Genomic DNA, 25,426 nt, shown 5'->3' on the forward strand with positions numbered 1-25,426 from the left:
AGTCCCAAGACTGTGCACACAGAGTGGGGGCAGAGGTCCCTGAGGATCTGTGCTGATTTACATCAGTAGAAAACACTAACCCTGGGCTCCAGAACTACAGAACTGACCCTTCTATTGGTATCAGCAGAGAAAGAAAAAGTGAGATTACAGCCTGAGGGGTTCAGGTCCCTCTGTGGAGCTGGTCACTTTGTGCTACAGTATCTAAGTCATTCAAGCAGGCAGAACACTGACCTGACAGGTAAGATGTGAGCTAATTAGCAGTGCTCTCTTCAGGCTCCTTCCAAGCTCAAGTGCTGCAGAAATGCAGAATATCAGGTCTGGTTATTGTTCAGTTTTTATTTGGCAAGAGGTAATGGAAACTGGATTAGCCAGAGAGATGGCTTGGGTTTGAGACTGGGGTGCTGTATTTGGGGGCCTAAGGAAGGAGAGATGCAGTGAGATGCTGGACATGCCAGCACCAGGGGGAGGCTGGTGGAGCAGTGACGAGTCCCAGTTGAGTCCTGTACTAGTCCTGAAGAGAAATTTCCTTCATGTGTCATGGGTAAGCAGCTGAGCCCTTCAAGCATTTCCATCAGGAGCTGCCTTTTGTAAATGTTATAAAACAGTAATAGAAAAAAACCAGCAACTGCCAACAAAATAAACAAACAAACAACAAAAAAAACCCCAACATATGCAGGGCAAATAGTTTGTTTTTAAGGGAGCAAACAAAGGTTTCCTACAGCCCCAGCAAATGGAACAGGGCTGTGTCCTGCAATTCCAGTATCTGGAATTGCTTAGACATGCAGTCCAAGCATAGGACTAACACATGGTGTTACCACCCTTACTGGGGGTTGTTTTTGGTGTTGAAAGGCCACGCACGAGAGCTCTCTGCCAGGGAAGGAGCTATGAATGGATTTTGTTCTTCAGTGGCCTTGGTCAAAGTAATGTAAAAAGTAAACAGCATCTGAGGTGGAGCAAGATCTTTACTCTCCCTCAGCTTTTCATTAAACACTGATGAAACCACTGCCCTTTCTCCCCCTCTGACAGTTATCTAAATGTCGAGCCACAAACAATGCAGAGCCAGCCTCTGCTCCTATTAACCCAAAGTGCTGGGAGAACCACAGGGCCAGAAAAATTTTGTCTGCTAAAAATGTAAATATCACTTTACAGAGGACAACTCCACTTTGACAGAAAATCCATTGCCTCTTCCTAATGGTTTGTGAACTCTTCTGTATGCCATGCTGCGTGGCTTGGTGAGCAAGCAAAGTGGAATACAAGTGCTGTTTTTCCAGACCCATTTATCTACTCCAGCTGCTGCAGTCCATTTACCTGTGGATGGGCCTGTCACTGCCACGAGGGTTCCTGTTTCAAAAGGCACATAAGAAAAGTGAAAGTTAGCCAAGATTGCCTTCCTTTCTTCTCACTAATCAAATCCAGATGCCTAAGGTGTTGGCAGGGATCCCACTCACCATCATCCCCTGGCTAAGTCCCAGCCAAAGTAGTGTCAGTCTGGGAGTTGCCTGGGGTCCTACAAATGAAAATTATTTTCTACAAATGAAAATGAGATCCCATTATCCCAAACTGAATCACTTCCAAGTAGCACCAGAGACCAGAGCCTGTTTTCTTGCCCGCTAGGTACCAAATCCTACCAAGTAAGTCAATGCACATTACTGGTGTCCTGCAGCACTCTTGGAGGTCTGCTTCAGGTGCATCTCAGGGTTTGTAAAGGTCCCAGAGGGAAGCCAGGGATGATTCCTGTGCCACCCAGGCTGGACTCTGAGGAAAAGAGTGGAAAGAGAGTGATCTACACTGGATTTCCGAGAAGTGCCCTGACTACAGCTTTTTGCAAGCTGCTGCTTTCCCTCCAGGTCTCCATGGCCTTCTTGCCACCCAGCAGCCAGTGACTCCAACTCTCTTCCAGGCTGCCTTTAGCTTTAATTCCTTCTCTGTGATTGCTTTCTTCCTCCAGCATCCTGGAAGTTTCTCCTTATATCAGCTAGATGGCAAGGGGCAATGTGTGAACCCAGTAACGCCCCTGAAGAAGATGCAAAGCTCCATCAGCTGTAGCATGGTCCACTCCTTCCCTCAGCCTCCCCCCAGCCAGAAAAAAAAAGCATCTACCAGATATTTTGGTACCTGACCTCAACATGCAGAACTACAGAGTGGAAGGGGCTCTCTGATAAACTCACAGCACCAGAAAGGAAAGCAGTGAAATACATACATTTGGGGACAGTGGAGACACAAAGAGTAATGTGGAGATGCAGAGCTGCAGAAAGTGAGCAGGTGAAATGATATTCACAGAGAGCTGGCTATAAAGAAAGAAAAGAGAAGGGAGGCATATAGAGAGAAGGAAGGGCACAGATGCAAAGAAAGAGAACAGAGGGCAGAGAAGGGGGAAGTCAGACAGGGAGAAAGGGAGATCTGGAGGGATTGCCTGATGTCAAATCTGATAGAAAAGAGGATTTATCTGCAAAAAATAACCCAGATCTAAGCCACAGCTTCAGAGCAGCTGCATGCAGAGCCACAGCACTATGTATTTCTTCCTAAGCAAGAGCAAAAAAAGGCCTGGTGCTGGTTCCAAGCCAAAGAAAGATCCTGTCATACCAGGAGGCTGCCTGCCAGGCTGGACCAAGACAAAAGGAAGAAAAGGGAAGGAAATACAAGGCAAGGCAGAGGAAGGCAGGATGAGGCAAAGAGGAGAAGGCACGGCAAGATAGAGGATAGCAATGAAAGGCAGGAGAAGGGAACGCAAGACAAGGGAGGAGAAGGCAGAGAAAGGCAGGAAAAAGCAAGAGAAGGCAGGGGAAGGAAAAAGCAGGGGAAAGGAGGGAAAGACAGGGGTAGGCAGGGGAAGGGAAGGAGGGGAGGTGGGGGGAGCAAGCGGGGCAGCAAGAGGCGGCTCGGTGGGTCCGTCCCTGTCCATGGTGCTGATCGGATCTCGCCGCCCCCCGGCCCCGCAGCCCCCGCCCCTCCCGCCAGTGCCGCAGGGGACACTGCGGGGACTTCAGTTGCAGGAGCGGTGCGCGCCCGGGAGTCAGCAAAGAGAGGGGAAATGAAGCACACACACTCTCGGTTAGATGTTTGGCAACTAGATTCCTTGCCTGTGTTGCCCCCGATGTGTTGCCTGGGTGGTCTCTGTCCTCATGGCTGCTGGATCTCAGGCTCTCAGCACCCCCGCTTGGAAGTGGAGAGATTGAGATGGGAGGATGGACTCGGCTGTTCCCCCTGTCCTTATTCTGTCCAGACTGTGTGACCAGGAATTGGCAGTCACACACATGCTGTGTGTGTTGGAAGATTCTGGTGAGAAGATGGTGAGGGTTGGGCCATGGGCAAGGGTTAGGGTTAGCTTTGAAGCTAACAGAAGGCATAGTCCGAAAAAGTGGTGTTAAAACTCTGGTCCACCCAAAGGGTGGACAGGTGCTTTGTCTCCAAAGCAGCTCAAGCCCCTGTTGTGGACTGCCAGATCATTTTGCAAGATAAAATGGATGAAAAGGAGCTAGCTTCCTCTGTTCTCAGCTCTAGTATGTATCTCTGCCTCTTCCCAAACACATCCTGGCCTCACCAGGCCATTGTTGTTCCAGAGAATTGCAAATCATCTGCTTTGCAGAGGAGAAAGCAGTGCCCAATAGCCTGACAGAGTTGCTCCATGGGCATCTACAATCTGGTTTTAGCACAGAGCTGCAAAACAAACTTGTGTTTCAAACATCAACCTGGTACCAGTGCTTTGTTACTAGCAACCTGGTTTTCCAATCTGATGACAATAGTCTGGATCAGATCAACGTGTTTTAAGAGCCAGTTGGAAAAACATCTGACAGAAGGAGTGTTAGGTGGCCAGCCCTGCTGCAGGACTAGATAATCTCCCAATAGCTCAATAACACCATGTTCTTAACTCTCTGACCACGACCAAGTCAGAGGGCAAGCTCTCCAATTACACAGCCCCCTGTGCTATCAGACTGGTAACAACACAAACGTTTCTTTCCAGCACTGAAATCTTGCTCACACTTGACATGTAGCAGGAGTCCCCAGTGATTTCTGCAACAACCATAGAACACAACTTCATAATCACCACTCTCCAGGTCACCATGGAAGGCAAAATGCCCTTCACAGACGCAGAGGTAGGTAGCAGCTGAGCCACAGCTTTCCTGTCAGCAGAGCAGGGAATCTTTTATCCACTGGACCCACATTTCATGGGGATGCAATGCCTGCCAGCATGCCAGCCCCATCTTTTGGGGTGACTAAAGCAAGGAAAATGTACGAGGAAGAGTAAGAATATAACAGCACAGTCCAAGACCAGCTGAGATGAACCTTCCTAGTGCCATCCCCCCCACTTCTACTCTCCTCAGCTGTGCTGTGCCCAGCAGCTGGCTGGCTAAAGTAGCTGTCCCCTTTCTGTGGACCAGTGTCACGTGTCTAAGTGGAACATTATTCTCCAGTTCTAGGAAATTGGATTAAGGGTCAGAGAATACTGACTGTTATTTACCTTTGATTAAAACCAGCCCTCCTCCCTTCCAGGCTGGAGAGGCCAACGTTGGTGTTATTTACTCTGCTGCCAAACCTGTATTTCAGTGTCTGCCCTGCAGCACTCAATAAAAAACGATGTGTAGAGGGGGATGTACAGCAGGCAAGCAGGCAGGGCTGTGTAGGTGGGAGTGATTATCCAGGCCACTACGTCCAGTTTGTTTCTTTTGCAGACAGGCTCTGGGCCCTCAAGTACAGGGGTGATGGAAAGTCCTGCCCCTCTGGCTTGCAGCACTGACAGGGATCCAGCCAGGGAGATCCCAAGCAAACTCTCTTTGCACCTGTGCCTGTCTCTGGTTCTCTCCCCTCATCACATCCCCACTTCTCATGCAGGTCTTCTTTTTCTTTACCTCCTTCTTTATCTCTCAGCCTCCACGTTCACCCTCCTCTGTCTCCCCCTAGTCCCTCCCCTGACCTCCCTGCTTCCTCTTCAAACCTTTTCCTCATTTCTGCTCCCCATCCTTCTCACCGTCTCCCTCCAACCTCCGTTTCTCATTCCCTTCATTCTCCTCCTTCCCTCTCCCCCACCCTCCAAGCCGCTATTCCAGGACAATAGAGCAGATGGCAGACTGCTTAGTTTATGTGTCCCTTTGGAAAATCAGTTCAGCTGTTGATTCTGTGACTTTTTCTAAAAACAGACACCATCCAACACTAGCTGAATGCTGGGGGAAAGGGAGGAGGGTAGCAGGGGGGCCCTGCTCTCCCTACCAGCTGCACTAAGACCTCGTCTGCCAGCACCCCACACCACGCCTTTGGGAAACAGGCATGTTCAAGAATAGGGAGAGAAGTGTTCTCTCCTGCACACTGGATAAAACACCAACAGAAGCAGAGAGAGTTTGGCCAACTTCTGCAGTCAGCTTGGGTCCAGCCAAAGATGATGCTAATGTGGGGAAGGGGGAGGCGGTGAGGAAGGGGCAGAGTCTTTTCAGCACACCCATCCTGCTCACTGCCCAATTCTGCTGCTTCTCTGGGTGTTCATGGAAGCCAAGATACGTGTAATCTCTCCAGGCAGAAGATACACAGCACAGAGTAGAGGTTGATGCTCTTTCTAAGTCCCACATCTCCTTCTATGCTACTGGGGCAGTCATGAGTGAGAAGCCACAGGCCAGCACTGAGTGTGTGGGTAAGGGAAGACAGTCCTTGCTTTTATATTTCCAGCTTTTCCCTCCTTTTACTGAACCCCTAAGCCCCAAGGTATCAGTCCTCAAACCACCACTCATCAATTGCCAACATAGCCATGATGATGATGTGAATTTTGTTTTGGTCCTTTCTCTTATACAAAATATTTTCTTCATCCCTCACAGCTCCTTTCCCCTGTGCTTATATCCATCCTTCAGATCTGTTGCTTCATGCTATTTCTGGGTGGAGAGAGACCTTTGCTTCTGAACTCCTCCCCTCACTGTCTCAAAGACCATCTTGTTCCCCCTGCTTTGATGTGACAAAATTGTCTCATCAACCCTGTAAGCCCTCCCTTCCTTCTCCACCCTGTCTCTGCTTGTGAGTGCTTAGGGGTAAGGACCATTTTTCAATCTGTCCAGCACCAAGAAGAAGCTGGGCTTGGCTCACAACCAGGGCTGCTGGATTCCCTGCCAGGATATATGCTGGATATTTCATTGCATACCCTCCACCTGGTACAGCACAGCCAAAGCCACCAGCTGCAGATTCTCTCTGTGCCCCACTTCTGTGGCTGGGATGGGGAAAGCAGAGGTTCAGAAAAGCAGCATCTCTCACCCTCAAATTGCCCCGTTTAGTCACACTTTTTCTTTTGCTGCTAACATCAACAGTTTCTTCTTGTCAGGCAGCAACAGAAGGGTCAGGGCCAGCAAATCCATGTAAAAAGAACTCTGTTTAATTTGTTCTCAAAGTTCACCGTGAATCAGATGCAGCTCTGAGCACAACTAAGGGAGGCTTGACCGAGGCACAGTCACAGTAACACCTGAAGAGGCTCCTTTGCCTTGCAAAATCCAGGAATGCAATATAACATGACAGATAGCCCAGGAGCCCATTCGTTGGGTCTGTAATTAATCACACACAGTTCAAACAGGGATAGAGAGGCGTTCCCAGCTTTCTTGGAGTCCAAGCGGGACCAAAGAGGGAGTAACAAAAATCTCAGGCTCTCAAGAAACAGCCTTAAAGAGGAAATGCCAGTTGAGCAGCAACTGCTCAGCCCTTTAACCTCCCAGGTAACTGGGCAGGAAGTCTAGAGGAAATGATCCTACATCAGCTGGTGAAAACAGGACCAGTTATTCACACATTTGTGATGCTGCTCTTCTTCCTGGATTTGCTTGTGTCTGTGGTAATGTATCCTCTTCAGTAGAGCCATAAGCCCAGCAGTATTTAGGACAAAAGAAAGTCAGTTAGTATGAGATCCCATCTCTGGCACCAGATGCTAGCAGGTGCCCTAAGGAAGAAGAGCGGGATGGTCCATGCCTCTCTGTGCCCATACAGTTACCATATGAAGGAGTCAGGTCCCTCCTTCACCTTTGCATCCACTCCAGAAGAGTGCCCAGGCATGTACAGCCCTGGTGGCCAGTGCTGCAAAAGGACAAGCCAGCTGTCTGGCACCTTGGTTTTTCAGGGATTGAAAACAAAAGAAATTAAACTAAATGAAATTAATTAAATGCCCTGACCACAAAAACATCCAGAGCTGGGAGTATAGGCAACACCCCTTTTCCCACTGTTGCTGTTCCCAAACAGCACTTTCAAGGTACAGCTGAGATTCCACTGCTCTCCTCCAATGACACACTTGGTGGTTTCTTTCCTCCCAGTCTCCTTCCTTCCTATTCCCATTTCTCACCTTTTGGCTTTTTTTTAATAAACTGCTTCTCTTTTGAAGGCTGTGTCTTCAGCAAGAGGTCTGAGGTGAGGGTTGAAGGCTGCGATCTCAGTATGAGTTGGGCAAATCCACAGTGGTTTAGCAAACTCTTCTTCTTTGGCAGCAGAGTTGTTAAGAGGAGTTGGCACCAGGGACAGAAGCATTGTCTAGCATTGCTTCTCTCCTGTCTTCCCTTCAAGCCTTTAGCAACAACTGCAGTTTCCCACCTATTTCAGCTAAGTTCTCTTTTCCCCCTAAAGAAAGAATTGGCATTTGCATTTTTTTTTTTTTTGCACTGTCAAACAAGGGGTTCCTTATAAAAATTCTTCCCAGCTATGGGGAAAGCGAAGAAAGGATATTGTTAACATAAAAGACTCACTTAATGCTTTACATTTCAAATCCTGTAGCTCCTTTTTCCCCCCTCCTCCTTTTTCTGTATCTTCAGTGTACAGTTTAACCATCATTAATGGTGATGGTTGCTATGGTGTTGGACAGGTGGAGGTCTCTCTACTTGAAACCTTGAGCTACACTTAATGTTGTACAACAGCAGGGTCGTGCCAACAACTTTGACTTTGACCCCATTTTTCCCAGTAAAATAAAAAGAGCACTTCTCCACCTTTTCTGTTCTTGGGACAGGGTTTTTTTGTTTGGTTTTTTTTTAACTTTGCAATGAGAAAAGGGAGTGTGAGTGAGAGAGGAGAGGGAGATTAAAAGAAATAAAAAAAAAAAAAAAAAAAAAAAAAAAAAAAAAAAAAAAAAAAAAGAGTTAAAAGGGAAAAGAAATAGACCCAGTGGAACCTTTCCAAAAAGTTTAACAGTTACATCAGAAAAGCATGAAGGAGAATAAAAAAAGACAGTCCTCTGAAAAGTTTCACGTGAGGTTGTTTCTCATTTTCCCAAGCAGCTAAACATTTTAATAAACTAGGAAAATGAGACTGTAAAACCACAACATCTGACAGCAAGCCCCAGGGGCAGGAACCATTCCTGAAACTAATTTTAACTCAGGTTTTAACGTTGATCAGATTTCATGTGGTGAATGTCCCCTTAAGCTGTCTCTCTGTTCTTAGAGAAAACCTGGTTTCTTTTGTCGACTCCGAGAAGCTATTTTCTTTCCAGCACATTGTCATCACAGGCATAACAAGACTTTTTTGTCGTTCATCTCTATGGCCCAAGAGATGCCCAGCCCCAGACATCTTCTCCTCTGTTCTCAGTTTCCTTATAAGACAAGACATTTCTTGCAGAGCAGAACTTAATTGCTCCAGCAACAAATCCCAGCCTGAAACCGATCCTCGTGCAGCCACTCAAGGCCTCAACCCATTTCATATCTGATCTTCAGCCATGCAAAAGGCACCAGCCCAGGCCAGTTCAGACCAGGATCCAAAGCAGGCTTCCAGTTTCTCTGCCTTGCTTTTCCCCATGGAAGGGAGCTCGCTCTGGCAGTTCCTTCTCCATCTCTGGGCACAAGAATTGTATTTTGCTTGTATTATCACCAGGGCATCTGCAGACAGGACAGGCTTTTTAGCTCAAAGACTGGATTAACAAAGCAAGTGGGAGTCTGAATGAGGGAAAAAGAATATAACCAGGTAGTGCTGATTTCTCCTGAAGACTCATTTCTCCTCACAGAAGCATTCTGCATCTTCAAACCAAACCATTTGCCTGGTGGGGCAGGCCTTCTTCATGCCACACTTGTCTTCCAGTGCCAGGTCTTTCTGGTCCACATGGTCCCTAGGTTCATGTTGCTTGTGTGAGCCAAGTGCTTTGCATGACTCAAGGAATAGTCACTGGCGTAAGTCAGCCCCTGTCCCTGATCAGGATGAGTTTCCAGGTCAAAGGTATGTTGTACACAGGAAGCAAGCCAGGTTTTCTGCTGCTTCACAAGCTGGTTGGATGCCAGGATGAATGACCAGGCTGGAAAAAAAAGTTCTACAGGCTCCTGTTTTCTGCTTCTCCGGAAATTAAAGTGCTCATTCATTTCTACATTCCCTTTTGCAGTGGTGAAAGGTCTTTCTGACAGTTTTCCTTTAAATCTCATGTCTGTTGTGCAGAAGGCTCTGTAGCTGGGGGGTGTGGGGGATGTGGAGGTGACAGGGTGGCCAGTTTTTCAAAATGGTAGAGGCACAGAGATAGCTGCCCATGGCTCTTCCAGCCCACCAGCAGCAGGCTTAGTCATATCAGCAGCATCAAAGCTGAGCAGCTCTTTGGAGAGAGGGCATTTGTCCTTTCATCTGGAGATTACAGGGATCTTTCACAGATCCCAGCAGTGTGTTTTGAAAGGCACTTTAAATGAGAAATACCTGTTTGGCAGCAGCTGCCAGTTAAAACAGCCTCTTTGCCTTCCAGCCTTCCCTGCCATGCTCTCCCCCTGCTGAGTAACTGTGTGTAGAAGGACAAATGGTACCAAAGTCCCCTCCTCAGCAAACAGAACTACCCAGCTTTCATGACAGGCTCTGTACTGAGAAAAGGAGTCTTCACAAACATGCCAGAAACTTGTAACCTATTTGGTTCGGCTCTCCCCCCCCTGTTGCACTCAGCAGGGACAGCAGGAAGGCAGAAAGCTGCTCTTAGCATCTGGAGAAAAGAAATGCCAAGATAAAAAGCTCTTTGCCTTGCTGTTTCCATTCCTTCATGACTTAATTTTTTTTCGTCAGGGCACAGAGAAGATTATAAAGCTGTAACCTTTAATCTGCTCCTGAGCACTCCTTCTCCATCTCTTTCTTTCTCCTCTCTTTCAGCCAGTCCTAATCCTTTATGTCTCCCCTCTCACAGGTAGAAGTTGGATTCTCATCTCAGACGACAGGTTGGTAATTAGGGCAAGAGATTATCCTGACCCCATATCAAGAAAGTAAAAAGAGAGGAATAATGCAGAACCATAGCTTTCAGTGTTCAGTGCAAGGAACCATCCTCATCTGATTCTGTCTCCTTCTGACTCCCCCACCCCACACCTTCTCCCTTCCTTGGCAGAATGGGATTCCTCATTCTTTGTATTTCCTGCCCATCTGCCCTCTGCCAGACAGAGTATGTGTGCTTTTCTAGCACTCATACAGCACAGAAATGGTCATATTTTCCATCTGTATAGACCTTGACTAAGCAGAGACCCAGACAACGGGGATGTGGCTGGGAAGAGTGCCCAGTGGGGAAAGCACAAGCAGGTATGGATGATGAGGGCCTGCTCAGAGAGGCTGGAGCCATGACACATGATCAGCCACCCCCAGTTGGGCAGGGATTGCCCATACCCAGGGAGCTCCAAGTCCAGCAAGATAAATCCATAGCAAGGAGCAGCAGCAGGTCCCCATCTCTGCCCAGATGCCTAGCAGTCATTACCCATTCCTTGATCTGCTCAAAGAAGGCACAGTGCTCACATTCCTTGCGTCCATCCATGCGTCCAGCCTATCTTATCCATCTTCATCACAGATCTTGTCTCTTGTCCTGTGTCACTGGCCCTCAGCAAAGATGAAAAAAGCCAACACATGGCCCCAAGACCACCACGGAAAAGGTTGAGAGCATCAAGTGTCCCATCCCCTACATGTACAAGGTGAATGGATGTCACCAGGACCCTCTGCAGTTGAGGATGAGGCATCACCATCCAGCAGCCTGCAAGCACCAGGAGGTGTCAGGATAGAGATGGCAGTGGAGTGATCGAAACCTGCTGGGGGGAAAGCAAAGGAAGGTCAGGTGACAGTTTTTACACCAGCACATGGCTGCAGAATGGAAGACATTCCTCTCATGGCCTATCCCACATCAGGCCTCCACCCTGTCCTACAGACCTCAAGATATCTTTTTTCAGCAAAGCTAAGCAGTCAAATGCTCTTCCAACACCTGAATAATCCAGCTCTGGTCCATGTAGCCCAAGCCCATGGTGACCACAGGCAGGGAGATGGGCACTGCACCAGCTCCCACTACATAATTCTGCTGATGGGTCCCTTCATTGCCTGTGTGCTTCCCACCCCTGCTATCTCCATCCAGAAGCCTCCTTTCTACCCATGCTCGGCAAATAACAACTTTAGGTTTTTTTCACTCAAAGCAGAAAAAGTAAATCAAAGAGCACTTTTGTTTGCAGTCAGCCTGAAGTGAGCCTTTTTCTTTTTTTCCCTCCAGTTTTCTCAGCAAAACAAAAATGAAAAAGCAAGCAGAATTTCCTTTCCTGAGTTTAAAAGAACATTTCTGATCCTCTCCCTGAGGTAAAAGGTTAGCTTGTTCAGTCTCAAAGTGTGAAATAAACCGCAATACTTTTGGCTTAGGAATTGTCCAAATAAAATGTTCTGATACTCCTTTTCTTCCCACTCATCCAAAAAAGGTTTGCAATGCTGGTAAGCTTTCACAAACAGCTTACTGCTGGTGTGCCCCTCACCCAGTAAGCTGGGTGACTGCAGGGCTTCTGTCCCTCACTCTGGACCTCCTGCCTCCCCCTCCCAGCCCACTGCCTGAGGGCTCACACCACACTGACACCCAGAGCACCCATGCCCCGTACCTTGAGGGATCCTCTTGGGGTGAGAAGGGGCCCCTGAGTTCAATAACATTGAGCTTGTTCTCAAAGACACCGTAGCTGAGGGTCACCTGCAAAAAGGAGTGGTGAAAAAGGAGCAGAGAGGATGAGGTGAGTTCAGGAGCAAAGAACTTGCTTTAGATGATGGAAGCTCCCATTCTGGTTCCTTCTCTGCTGGCTTGGCCTCTGCCTTCCATGTTTCTCCTGCCTTCCTTCCCATGATGGTACACCCTGCTAGTCCTCTGCCTCTCCAAGCCTACACCTCTTGTTATCTCCTCACACAAGGCCAACATGATTCCATATCAAAGTGCCTTACCCAGTCAATCATCATTTCTGCTTGTCTTTGTGTCATGTTCCCCCAGGGATGCCCTCAAGTCTCCCATCACTGCCCATACATGTGTCTCCACCACTGACCCCAGGGACACTGTGACTGGCATCTGTGCTGCAAGCAACATCTGCTCTTTATGTCAAAGAAGCATTTGACAGGAAAGCCTCCCCAAAAGAGGAGATGACTGATTCAGTCCACATTAGTGCCACCAACAGAGCAATGTGCCTCTAAGCTCCCCTCCACTTCTCCTTCCTCACACACCTCCCTCTTGCTCCATTTCCCCTCCTTGCCTGTTGTGTGAGCCGAGAGTGGGGGATGAGCTGCAGGTTCTCCAGGTGGGAATGGAAGAGAGTGTTGGGCAGCAGCTTCCCACCAACTTTGCACTCAATGATGTAACCCACGGTGCAGTCGTCTGGCAGGCGGATGAGCTCTGAAGTGCTGAGGAAGTTCCTGCCACTGGAAGAAAGTAAGATTGCATGGGTTAGAACAAGGGTTGGGGTGGGTGCAGGCATCCACTTGGGTGAGAGATTACTTGGGTGAAGATGACTTCACTGAAAACCAGGGTAAAACTTGGAACTAGGGAAGGAATCCCTAAATTCCACCTGCAGAGATTTGCACGTGTTTGCTCTTTCACCATTCCCAGCCATGCTGTCCCACCAACTCTCTGGTGCAGTCCCCAGCACATATCCAGCTCCTCGGTCAGCTTATGCAGAGAGCTTACAGACTTTGCTGAGTCATTTCTCCACCTGTTTGGTGAGCTGCACTGAGTCTCTGAGGGATCCAACAAGCCAGCACAGGAGAACCAGTGGGACCACACAGCCAACACAAGAAGGAATAATCATAGAATCATAGAATTGGTTTGGTTGGAAAAGACCTTTAAGATCATTAAGTCCAACCATTAAACCAGCATTGCCAAGTCCACCACTAAACCATGTCCCTGAGCACCACATCTACATGGCTTTTAAATACTTCCAGTGATGGCGACTCCACCACTTCCCTGGGCAGCCTCTTCCAGTGCTTGACAACCCCTTCAGTGATGAAATTGTTACTTATATCCAATCTAAACCTTCCCTGGCACAACTTGAGTGCATTTCCTCTTGTCCTATCACTTGTAACTTGGGAGACGAGATCAACCCCTACCTCACTACAACCTCCTGTCAGGTAGTTGTAGAGAGTGCTAAGGCCTCATCTCAGCCTCCTTTCCTCCAAACTGAACAACCCCAGTTCCCTCAGACACTCCTCTCAAGAGTGCTCTAGATCCTTCACCAGCTTCATTACCCTTCTCTGGACTCTCTCCAGCACCTCAATGTCCTACTTGAAGTGAGGGGCCCAGAACTGAACACAGTCCTACAGATGCAGCCTCACTAGTGCTGAGTACAGGGGGACAATCACTACCCTGCTCCTGCTGCCCACGCTGTTCCTGATACAAGCTGGGGTGGCGTTGGCCTTCTTGGCCACCTGGGCACACTGCTGTCTCATATTCAGCCAGATGTTGATCAGAAAGAAGCAGAAACAGGACAGTTTCCTGCAGCTGGATGAATCCACCTATGGATCCACTGTAACACAGCACCGTGCACTTGGCCATCCTTTGATGAGAGACTAAACCCAGTTTTAAGTTTCTTCTAACTGGAAGTAGCCACACAGCGTGATGTACTGTCTACTATGACACCCCTTGGCTTCTTTAAATGTGTTTTAAGCATTTAAGACTGCAGTGGCAGACTTTATGCCAGGTTAGGTGCTCTCTATCCATGCCACTTTCATTTTACCCTAAATCACAGATCATCCTCCAGTCAAGGTCTACCATAAAATATATAACATGGACTTCAGCTAAACCAGCCACCTGGTGTGGATCAAATTTATCCTTCTGGGTATGCACAGGTCTGATTAAGGCTGGCAAAGACATTTCCTATCAGTGTACAGGCATATAGTCTGTGATATAACCCAGGGCATCATGGAAAGCATCATCCTGTTGTAGGTTGGATGAACACAAGACCACAGGACCTACCTCTGCTCCATGCACCAAGCTGAGGAAAAGACAGTGGCCACTGTAAGAAGCTGAAGAGACTCAGGAGTTGGGCAGTGGGAAACTAACCCAGAAGGGAGGTACAGGAGGATGGAAAGAGGCACATTAAGGGCACAGAAGACAGGCAGACAGGGAAAACACTTAAAAAAAAGTGTAAAGAAGCTGAAAGGGATGGGAAGGAGTGTGGGGGAAGAACCAAGAGCTTAAAAACATTGAGGAGAGTGGAGTATGTCATCCTATGACTGTCTGTTCAAGGCCAGATTGGATGGGGCTTGGAGCAACCTGGTCTAGTGGAAGGTGTCCCTGCACATAGCAGGGGAGTAGGAACCAGTTGATCTTTAAGGTCCCTTTCAACCCAAACCATTCTATGATTCTGTTTGCTGACATGCCTACTCTTGTCTCTTTTTAATCAGGTGGCAGACCCATCAACTACATCCTTCTTCCAGGCCCATGTGCTTGCAGCTGTGTAGCATGCAGCCCTCTGCACCCTTGCAAACACTCCTGCAAACACCACATCTATAAAATCAGACCTGATACTGCCAGGAATTAACGTGGGACCATATTCCTCATCCCCAAAGGCTCCCATACTCACCAGCTGCACAGCTCACCTGGCCCATGGCACCATCTTGGTTGCCAGCTTGTGGCTGATGCAGAATCCAGCCCCTCCAGTGGCAAACCAGAAGCGCACGGATTTCTGGAGAGAAACAGCAGAGAAAAAACAATGGCAGAGGTTCAGATGATACCACACTCCCTGAGATGGGAATGCTGGAAATCCAGCTTTGATGCCAGGATAAACACAGCAGAACCCAGACTGCTGCCCAGAAGAAGGACTTGCCGGTGGTACAGCATGGATTTTGACCTCCTCATATTCAGAGTGGCCAAGTTCCCACTGGCAGCAGCAGGTGGGCTGCCAAAGGCAGCCTTATCTCCTGGCAGACAAGTACCCAAAGGCACAGCGGAGATGTAGACTCTTCCCCTAGGTAGCTCAGGTTGAGTCAACATCTTCAACCACATCCAGATAAGACTGGCAAGTTTTCAGCTGTTGCCTGTTGCTTCTGGGACCTGTCTGTCCATGGGGGAGCTACATCTATGGCCAATGATCCAGAACACTAAAACCAACCCACTGGTCCTCGCACCACCACTATAGGTTGTACCGTCTGGTTGTTTGGCAGTGTTTCAGAGGCCCAAATGGGTCGATTGAGGCTGGGTTTCCCCAGGTAAACGTCCCACGTTGCAGAGTAGGAGGACAAGAGCTTCAGGAGGGCCCTAGGGTTCAGGTAGTTGTCGTCATCCAAATGGCAAAACCAGCTGGGGGGAGATGGGAACAAAGACACGAGAGGTCTGCAGTAAGGAGGGTGCCTCTTCCTTTCAGAGGGTCCCCCCCTCAGCAGCCCTTCCTCACCTCCGGCCGCTGGCCAGGAAGGCATCGAACTCAGCAGCCATCTTGCAGGAGAGGGCCTGGTGGCTGTGCTCAGCAGAGCAGTTGGTGAAGATAGCATGGTTGCCTGCCAGGAGAGACAAAGCTGTGGCTCAGGCCAGCCCACTTCACACTGTCATGGGGAGGACCTCTTGGTAGGATGAAAGGGGTTTATTCACAACCAAGCTCCTCACACTCCCCAAAACAGGCACCCGAGCCCACGGTAACATGGGCTCCATCTTTCCCTCTACCCAAAGATGAAACCTGGAGAAAGCCAAGTACCTTGGCCAAGAGTAGGGCACCTGCCAACCACCCTTTCACCCTGCCCACTGCCAGACAGTGTAAGGACTGAAGGTCTCTCTCATGGGATGTTTCCATCCATGGATGCTTTAAGGCAGAGAGCACCAGTTGGCTGCATTCCTTGGGGTATGCCAACAAAAACTACTGCAGCTTGGGGTCCTCCCACAGGATATGGAAAGGGGTGTGCTTCAAGAGGCAGGGCTGGCTCAGGAGACTCAGCCTTCATCCTGGACCCTCTCCCAAGGTCGTGGCACTTCAGAGGCTGACGGCCTGGGTAAGGTGGTGATATAAGACAGGTTGTTACCCATTCTCCTTTTCAGGGCATCATCTTCTTCATCGGTGAAGACGTAGGTCTGGGGAAATGAGGAAAGGAGGTTACTCTCAGGGCTGGAGCTGGTGCTGCTCCCGACCACCCATACCTGTCTGGACACACCCAACATGGTCACCCCACTCCGTCCTCTGCTGCTGTGCCCCCCTCCCACGCAGCCACCCAGCAGAGGGATGGCCAAACTCCCCCCTTCTGCATGGCACAATCATTGGTGCTTCTGTGGCTTCACTTCCCCTTCTCCCTACTTTGGGAACAAGGAGAAGGGGACTCATGACACTGAGGGAGGGGCTGAGGGAGCACTGGCTTAGGTGTCAGTGGTAGGAAAAGGAAACTGCTATGGTTGAATGATGCTCGTGTTAGAAGGAGAACATCTGTTTGTGTGTTAAGTGTGCACAGCCCCCTGCTGCTTCCCGCCTCCTCCTCCTCCTCTTCCTTCGCCCCCAGGCCTCTCTAATCCCCCTCTCTGCCATTATGTGGCACATCTCCCCCTCTTCAGCGCCAGGCAGGGATCAGGGCTGGTGGAGAAAAGCTTCCCTCAGGCAGAAAATGAGCTTTCACGAAATGAAAAAGGAGTCGCGAGCCATAAACAGTCTTTCCACCAGCTGCCCACAGGCTGGTTAAACACAGCACCTGGGCAGGGACAAAAGGGAGAAGGCAGGCAGGCAGGCAACAGCTCCTGGAGCCATCATTGGTCCCCAAAGGCTCTGACAAAGAGTTTCTGTATCTCCCCACAAACACCCAGCACTTGGGGGATATGCCCCCCCATCAGGAGGATGTGGCAAAAGAAATGTTCTGTGCATGAAAAGAAGGCAGTGAAGGACCCTCAGAGACCACCTGGCTTGTGGAGAAGACAGCAGGATGCTTTCATGATCTCAAATGTGCGAGCTACAGTGGCTTGGCAAATAATCCCTCCAACAGCTGAACTGCAGCAACAGGCCATGAACACATTCCTACCTCACCAGGAAAGGCTTTTAGTTAAAACTACTTCCAAGGTGATCATGGGATAAGAAGCAATTAGCTAAGTCTCAGGTAAAGGAGTCGCTCTGGGTCAGGAGACCGTAGCACAGCCTTCAGGCAAGGCAGGGATTGTCAGTGGCATGGGATTTCCCTCTCCAGCATCTCAGAGACAGAAATTTCCATTATGACAAATATTTCATCTTCAGGAATAAATTCTGAAACCACTGAAACTTTCTGACGTTTTCAAAAACACAAGAAATGCTGTTGCTGGAAATGACTTGCCTACTGACATAACGTATTTAATACATAACATGTATTTAATAAACACCACATCTGATTGACTTCAAATAGGAATCTTTCCCCAGATTTTCTAATCATGAAAATATTCAAAGGTTTCCACTCTCTTCTTAATGCATGGTGGGAAATTATTTTTTTTAAACACCCATGTTTCTGTCTACTCCCAATGGAGTCCAACATAGAGGACTTTTATTTTGGCTCCTGTACAGTCTGTCCTAGCCATAAAAACCACAGCTGCTTCTGCCTCCTGTTACTGTCACCTACACCTGACCTGTGAGGTCTGGGTTGCTTCCTCCGGGAGGACAGCATGCAGGTAATAAGCTCTGAAACCAGGCTCAGCATCAGCAGCACTGCCAGATACTAAAATTTCCTCACTATCCACCTGCAGAGAAAGACCCACTGTAGCAGCCTCCAGACCTGAGTGATGGCAAGTGAAAGAGTGGGTCAGCCCTAGGAGAGGGCAGTCTCTGCACATCAGGGCTTCTGGGACCTGGATGTCTCCAAAACTGGTTCTTGAAGCCTATGACTCTCCATAAAAGGCTCAGTAATAGGAAGTCTGGTGCCCTATTCCTGCCCCCAAAACAATTAAATGTCCTTTGTAAATTGAGAGGTCTCTTTATTTTTTTGCTAAAAGAGGCTTTGAGATTTTCACTTTTTCAAAACTAACCCTTTCCCCTACCTCCGAAAAAACCCCTACAGGAGCATTATACTAAAAAAAAAAATTTAAAAAAAAAAAAAAGGCTTTTGAATTTCATGTACTTCCCTTTACCTCCCTGCCTGCCTCCTGTGCCCTGCCCTCAAGGCCATTTAGTAAAGAAACCAGAAGAAAAACATGGAAAATTGAGTCAGGGGGGAGGGAAACACCGAGCTTACAACAAAAAATTGCTAACAATGAAAAAACACTGTTTAGAAATGACTGATGCTCCTGCTCTACCTTTCCTTCCTATTTTCCTGCTCAGTCTGTGAAGTTTAGCTAGAGGCTGGCAGCAGCATGGAAAATTCAATACCTATTCCCAGGTTTTGGACATCATTTGCCTGCCAAACAGAGAAGGTCAGACGAGTCTGGGGAACTGGTATCTAATTCCTGTCATCAGCAGAATGGCCAGGCACCTATTTCTCAAACACAGGAGGAGGGAAAGGTGAGCTGCCCCTTAAAAGCCCACTCCAAAAACCCACTCCCATCACAATATGGCAATGACAGTGCAGCCGTGTGGTTTGGTTCGGTTCCTCCAAAGAGTTTCTGGGATGAGGTCAGATGGAGAGGAGAAGTGTGTCTGAAAGAGGAAGCAGCACATGTCACCCACTGAGAGGGACAGGAGAGGAAGCGTGCTCAAAATAGGACAGCTTCCTGTGAGGGCTGCAGCAGACCAAACAGTTGCAGCACCATGAAGTGGAAAACCACCCTTACGCAGAAAACCCTGCATTGCTTCAAGCACCCTCCTACCCAATACCTCCACCCCCGGCTCCCTCCCTCACTGAGGACTGAAATTGTCTTCTAGGCAGCCATCACACATGGGTGAAGGCAAAAACAAAAAATCCTTTAGGGGCAGCCAAAAGATTTCTTCTTTCTTGAGGAGCAGCTCTGCGAGGGATGGAGAGAAGTACCCGGGCTCCAGGGAGTACTTCTGCCCACCAGTAAGCCAAGTCTGCACAGCACCACCAACGTGGTGCCCCACATCAGTTCCTCTAACAGGAAGGAAACTCTCCAAAATATGTTTTAGCAAAGGGTGAAAATATCAGACACCCAGATGAAAAAAAAAAACCAAAAATTTAAAAAGTCAAATCACTTCAAGATCATGAGCATGGGGTGGAGGAGAAACTGCCCAAGAAAGCAAGGCATAGATTGTGCTGATGAACTCAGCTGTTTTTTCGGGACACCACTGATGGTGCTTGGGAACAAACAGGGCTGTAAACACCCCTCCTGCACTAATGCCCTGCCTGCTGCACCACACCATCCCAGGGTGAAGGGTGCTCAGGCACAAATAAGGAATCCTGATGGAGGGCTGGGAGGGGTCACACAGAACCTTGCAAACTCATGGCACTAGGAGGTAGAAAACCACCATTACATACAGACCCTGGACACTTCTTGCCACAGCCTGGTGTGGCCCAGGCAGTCTGCAACCCCTTTTGAGACTGAATTTAAAAAGGGAAATTTAATCCTCTCCACCTCAAGCTGCAAGAGTAAAGCTTAGAAGCAAGTGATGCCTGCTAAGAGCACTTGTCCTCCCAGTCTCCATGGGAAGGGCCCACACAAACCCTTCATCCTCTCTGCTGGCCTTTCCCATGAAACAGCTGCCAGAGAAACATTTTGCTAGATAGCATCCCCCTTTCAATGTGAACAGAAGAGTGAATTAGGGAAAGTGAGGCAAAATATTGGGTGGGACTGTAGTGCCCAGTCGCCCCTTCCATTGGTCTTTATGCCCCCCAACCAAGCTCATTGCCTGTTACCAAACACCCCCTCTCCAGCCCAAATCCACACGCTCACCTGCTCTCTTGCTCGAGATATCCACGTGTCCAGGAGCAGCTCCATCCTGCTCTGGTGAAATCTCTTGGTTGTCTTCACAGCTATAAAAATGTCCCCAAGGGTCAGGCTTCCCTCAGTCCTGTATCCCTCTGGAGGACTGACTTGTAGGTCCTTCTGCCCTCTGCCATGGCCTCCCGTGACATCCTCTGGGCTTACATTGCTCCGTTGCCCTGGCTTCTCCCACACTCCCCCCCTGAGCCTTGGATACCAAGATGTTTCCTGAGCCCCACGGTGCCGCACGGAGAGGAAAGCCACGCTGACAAGGAAGACTGTGGCTCCAGAGAGACCACGGATGAGCCAGCGGCCCATGGCTCCCAATTCATTCAGCCGCTGCAGCCAGTATCCTGTCAGGAAAAGGATGACCTCTGCTCGTACCTCCACGTGTTGCTGTCCACTCTCCTCAAAGCCTCCAGTGGGGCAGGACGAGACGATGACAAGGTCAGATTAAGATATGGCCAAGGAATAGGGTGGGTGAAGACCCAAAAGCCAAAGAGGCAGCAGCCCCAGAGGACAGTGGTGAAGTGGGGGGAATATTCACAGACCCAGAAGGCTTGATGGCCCAGCGAGGCAGGGACACGTGATGGGAAAGTGCTCCAAGGCGACTTACAGGTGGCTTGCAAAGCCTGCCAGGAAGAAGAAGAGCATCCCCACTCCCACTGGAGATGCCGAGGGTCCCAGGCTGAGGGTCGAGGGTGCAGCAAAATGGATCAGAGCCATCGGTGGGAAGCCTGGACCGAAAGCATAGGTTCCTCAGAAGCCACCAGCCCGCAGATCCAAGGCAGGGGCTGCGGGGAGGAGGAGAGGGGCTGGTGTAAGGCTGCAGGGCAGGGGCTGTGTGCCACGCGTGTGGCGGGTCCGCCTCTCCACCTGCTCCCTCCCGGCAGCTGCCCCTCGCTCCCTGCCAGCCCCAGACCCGGCCCCGGCCCCGGTCCCGCCTCCGGACTTGGGGCGGGGCGCCAACCCGGGGGGAGGAAGAGGATGGAGAGCGGTTGAGGGTGAGGAGAAGGGAGTCGGGGATCTGGCAGTGAGTTTGACTCATCAGTGCATGGCCAGGCTGAGATATCTCTGTGGTGACGAGCAGCTTATCAGAGAGGACAAACCTGTTGCTTGACTGTTGGTTTTATTTTTTTCCCTCTCCTCTGTGCCAGTTCAGCCCCATCCCTGCGGTGCTGCTGAGCCCTGTGCTCTTGCAGGAGGGTGCAGGGGGAGATGGCAGGGATGGGGTGCTTGGGTGAAGTTAAAGCACGGGGGGGCCCATTTTTTGCTAGGGAAGAACGATGTTTCCCCAAGAATTACCCCAGCCACAGACTTTTCCTAATGGCACTGCTCTGAATTGCTACCCCTTAACCCCACCTGGCCTCCCGAACGCAGGACTGTGTCTTACATTGCTCCCCCACCCCCTCATAAGCCCCAGTGCCTCAAATTAAGGTCTGACCTCCACTTCTGACACCCATCTCCCTTAACTCTGTCTCTAGAAGGTCTTTCCCCTGTCTCCAGACACCATCCCTTCCACACTCCCCATCTCGCTTCCCTGCTAGGGGGGGTCAAAGGACAATGGCTGCTGAACCAGTGACAGTCACAGAACACACCAGCACCTCCCTCTCAATGTCCACGGCTCAACATTAGGTTTATGGTTTAAACCATTAGGCTTATGGTTTAGTGGTTGTGATAGTTGAATTACAGTTGGACTCGGTGATCTTGAAGGTCTTTTCCAACCTTAATGATTCTCTGATCCTACATCCCACCCAAGTCTTTATCCCCTGCAGCTCAGCCACTTGTCCCTTGTGGCTCTTGTGCTGTCCAAGATGATGTTTCCTTTTCCCCTTCTCTAGGCAAGGAAGAGGGGTGTCCTCTCCCTCTGTGGAGAACCCCAGAGACCCCAGCAGGCACAGAACAAACTGGCAGCTCCAGCTCCTTCCCCAGCACCACCCCACAACCTTTGGGCATGACTCTGTACATCTCCCAGCTCCCAACAAGGCCAACGAGGCCAGGAGGGCAGTCTAGGGCCATGACACAGAACGTGCTGAGAGTAGCTAAGCATGTCCTGCATGGAGAAGACTTTCCTCAAGGAGGATATCAGAGACTCTCAAAAAGTGTGAGATCTCCCCCCACCCCCCAAGACAAAGACCACAGCAGACAGGAAAATTTGGGATCATCACCACAGATTGCTGCATGCAGTTGCTGGTTCAGGTAGATATGGGGTGGGCGACCATGAAGGTCACACTACCCCTCTAGGCCACTTTACAGAGTAGCTGTGGGGTACAGAGAGGCAGTCAGCTGGGGAGGGGGCAGGATGCCTGCACTCCCCACCACTGATTCCCTGTGCAGTGAGCGTGGGGACAGCAGGAGGGTAGTGCTCTACATAAGCTGCTGAAATCAGAGCGCCTCCTCAGGGAGCTGAGAGCTGTGGGCATTCAATCTCAGCATACCAAAAAAAAAAAAAAAAAAAAAAAAATATATATATATATATAAAAAGTAATAAGATGGGGACCCAGGGGAAATGGCGGGAAGGGACATGACACCATGAGGCAAAGCCCATCCCACCCCCTCAGTGCACATGTCAGATCATGGGACCTTAGAAAAGGGGGTCAGGGCAGGGATTAGGATTCCTCTGTTCCACATTCCTACCGTGTGTCCACGCACAGAGAGCTTCCAGGCACACAAGGAAGACTTCTCTGCAGGACTAACAATGTGTACTTAGTTTCCCCAGGCCTTGCCACACACAGTTTAACCCCAGCCATATCCATGGCTACAATTTTTTTATTTTGTGATGCAGAAACCACTGAATTCACTTCTCCTCTCTCCTCTTATGTATTTTGCTGAGTCTCCAGGACTCCTACCCTTCCCCTGAAGCAAGAACATCTCCAGAGCATCTCCTATATCCCTTTGGAGGGTCCCTACAGGTTTTATTTTTAGATCTCTTTGAGTAGCAAAGCTTTCTTACACTGATTTGGGGCAGGGGAGGGGGGAGTCATTCACCTTCAGGCCTTATATTACTGCAGGGATGGGAAGCTGGTATGACTGATCTGCAGCCTGTGTGCTAAATACTGGCTTGCTCCCATGGCTAGCCACTCCTCCTGAACCAGAAATTAATCTCTCCAAGTCCTTCAGCCCCAGGCAGCTGTAAAGCAGCTTCCATGGCTCCCAGGCATCCTGCAGGACCTCCCAGCTTTGGCCTAGGAAATCATTCGGGATGGGAAGGGGGAGAGAGGCAGAGGATCTTTAGTGATGTCCCTAAAAGACACATAAATCCAATCCAAACCTACCTTGTACAGAGCATGGTGCTGGGAAGCATAAGAGGTCAGACCCCCCATGTACAAAGCAGAACATGCCCGATGCTAGAGGTGAGCACAGCTTTGCTCCTTGCATTATGAGACAGCTCTTTCTTTTGGGGTGCCAGGGATGGGGGGACCATTCAGTGCCCAATCCTGCCTTGGGATAGGGCTGGCTGATCCATGAGAAAGAGACCCCAAACTTCTGCAAGCACAGCCAGGGCAGGGGGGCAGCCTGGAAAGGGCTGGTGACATCCCAGGGTGACACACAAACACCACCTTGCTGATTCTGTCCCCGGAGGGAGAAATTTTTGCTCCTGGTGACAGGGGTTAGCACGAGGCTGTTACTGCTGGTAATTAGTGCCCAGGGCTGCTAATTTGATTGTGCCTCACCCGTGACTCATTCCGGGCAGAGCAGGCAGCCACCCCCCCAGAGGTATAAAGAAGGTGCACAGGGCAGTGGGGGGATCATTTAGGTTTGCCTTGCAGCACTCTGCCCTGCTTCTCACCCGTGTCCAGAACAAGTTGAAGCTGGATGTTGAAAGCCTCAAGGGAGACTCAATGGATAAAGAGAGGGCCTGGAAGAAGCTTGGGAGCAGGTGAGGCAGGGCTGCCTGCTGCCTGGGGAGCTGGGCAGTGCCAACCTGCCTCCCAGCAACCTTCTTTCACCTTCCTTTCCCTCTAGCTGATGGCCCAGAGGCTGCTGGGGGGCAACTGTTTATGTGGGGGGAGCTAGCAAGTGCCAAGATGGGAGCATAGTGACTGCCAGAAATGGGGGTCTTGCTCTTGACCACCCTCAGCCTAGGATATAGTTCCAGAGATGGTTCCCAGCACCAGCAGAGACTGGAGGAGTTGTCAAGCCCTGAATGAGAGCGCCTCATGCGGTACGTTTCCCCTGCTTACTCAAGCACTAATTTTTCTTTTCCCCTGTGAAGATGCAAACTTCTTCAAATCCATGCCAGGGTGGATGGGAGCTTGCTTTGGGACTTGTCTTCTCATCATCTCAACAAGACTCCCACTTTGTTTGCCTGCAGGGCAAGCACCCTCCTAGGGGGCTGGCTGTGCCAGGATGCTCAGGCTGCATCCCCTGGTGTGGATGTCATTTGGGAGCTTTCATCTGGAGCCATGTGTTACACCAGCCCCCCCTTCCCTGGGAGGAGAGCTGCAATGCTCCAGGGCAGAGCTGGGACTTTGCTCTACATTTTAGTGACTGCAGGTTAAAATCTTTTCATTTTCTTTCCTTCCCCCTTCACTCTCGTCCTCATAAAAGACACAGGCAACTGGTTTAGAGCCTGAAATAACACCTCACAAGGGACCAGTGAAGATCAGCAAGTTAATCTTTGCTGAGAGCTTCAAAAGTGCATAGCATTAGCAGTGCCAAAATCACTGGGGCAAGTAAGATACAGAGAGGACCTGGCACTGGTGCTGGTTGCCCATCTTCTCCCATTGACCCCAGAATCAGTGGGCTCAGTCCTCTGCCTGACTTCATGCCCCACAGAGCCTCTCAGAGCCACAGACTCAATTTTCCTTTTGCGTGCCCCAAGAAAGACCACTTAGCACCACAAGCAACCTCTCTCCATGATGTGGGTATCCTGACACCCCTTTCCCATAGCAGGGCTGATAATGACAGTAGGTTAGGAGTCAGGACCATGCTAGGGTGGGTAAGCATGGCTACCCAAGCCCTCCACCTTCCCTCTGTCAGGGTCTGAACATGCACTTGGCCCCATGTCAGGGTGAGAACAGCTCCCATTGAAGGGGCACTGCCCCCACTCTTCTGGCAGTGGGTCTGGGCTGTTTCATTGGTGTTCCCCAGAAGGATGAGGTAGTTGGCTTGTTGCTTCACAAAAAAACAGGGCATGAAGGGATGTGAAGCTCTAGGGACCTCAGCCAGACACATCGAGTTTTCCCCCGACTTTTCTAGAGCAACCTGGCCAAAAACAGCACTGGGGAGAGTCAAGAGGCTGAAAAACAGGGGAGAAGGACAAAGGGGAGGAGGGTAGGTCTGTGACACACTCAGGTTGTCCTCTCCCCACACCTCTTGCTGCCCCTATAACAGCAAAAGCAGTGCTCCCTCCTTTCCCTGGAGGGCTGGGCAGCTGGGTCTCAGTTAAAGGAGGAGAAAAATACCCCGTCATGCATCACTCAAACCTTCCCAGTAACACACAAGCCCATAGCCTGCCACCCA

General features: G+C 49.8%; 1 protein-coding gene across 2 annotated transcripts; it reads right to left on the minus strand.

Annotated features, from left to right (window-relative positions):
- Positions 1-10,688: 10,688 nt before the first annotated feature.
- Positions 10,689-20,906, minus strand: MFNG (MFNG O-fucosylpeptide 3-beta-N-acetylglucosaminyltransferase). 2 transcript variants are annotated; one of them, XM_071730271.1, is made up of 8 exons: positions 19,931-20,906; positions 16,168-16,216; positions 15,549-15,651; positions 15,301-15,454; positions 14,755-14,840; positions 12,414-12,579; positions 11,781-11,866; positions 10,689-10,955 (listed from the first exon to the last, which is right to left on the minus strand). In XM_071730271.1, the coding sequence occupies exons 1-8, from the start codon at positions 20,276-20,278 to the stop codon at positions 10,889-10,891; spliced, it is 1,059 nt and encodes a 352-aa protein (XP_071586372.1). In that variant the 5' UTR covers positions 20,279-20,906; the 3' UTR covers positions 10,689-10,888. The 2 variants fall into 2 exon arrangements, with proteins under 2 accessions (XP_071586372.1, XP_071586363.1); XM_071730262.1 differs by having other exon boundaries at positions 10,689-10,958.
- Positions 20,907-25,426: the final 4,520 nt, after the last annotated feature.

This window comes from Heliangelus exortis, chromosome 1 (genome assembly GCF_036169615.1).
Source record: "Heliangelus exortis chromosome 1, bHelExo1.hap1, whole genome shotgun sequence".
In the NCBI taxonomy this organism is placed as follows: domain Eukaryota; kingdom Metazoa; phylum Chordata; class Aves; order Apodiformes; family Trochilidae; genus Heliangelus; species Heliangelus exortis.

Excerpts from the sequence above, each read along its gene's own strand:
- MFNG (XM_071730262.1), bottom strand. The coding sequence starts at position 20,278 with ATGGGCCGCTGGCTCATCCGTGGTCTCTCTGGAGCCACAGTCTTCCTT. Across the intron at positions 12,580-14,754 it reads AAGATGGTGCCATGGGCCAG|TGGCAGGAACTTCCTCAGCA; the intron begins GTGAGCTGTGCA and ends ACTTTCTTCCAG. Across the intron at positions 11,867-12,413 it reads ACTCTCGGCTCACACAACAG|GTGACCCTCAGCTACGGTGT; the intron begins GCAAGGAGGGGA and ends TCCTTTTTGCAG.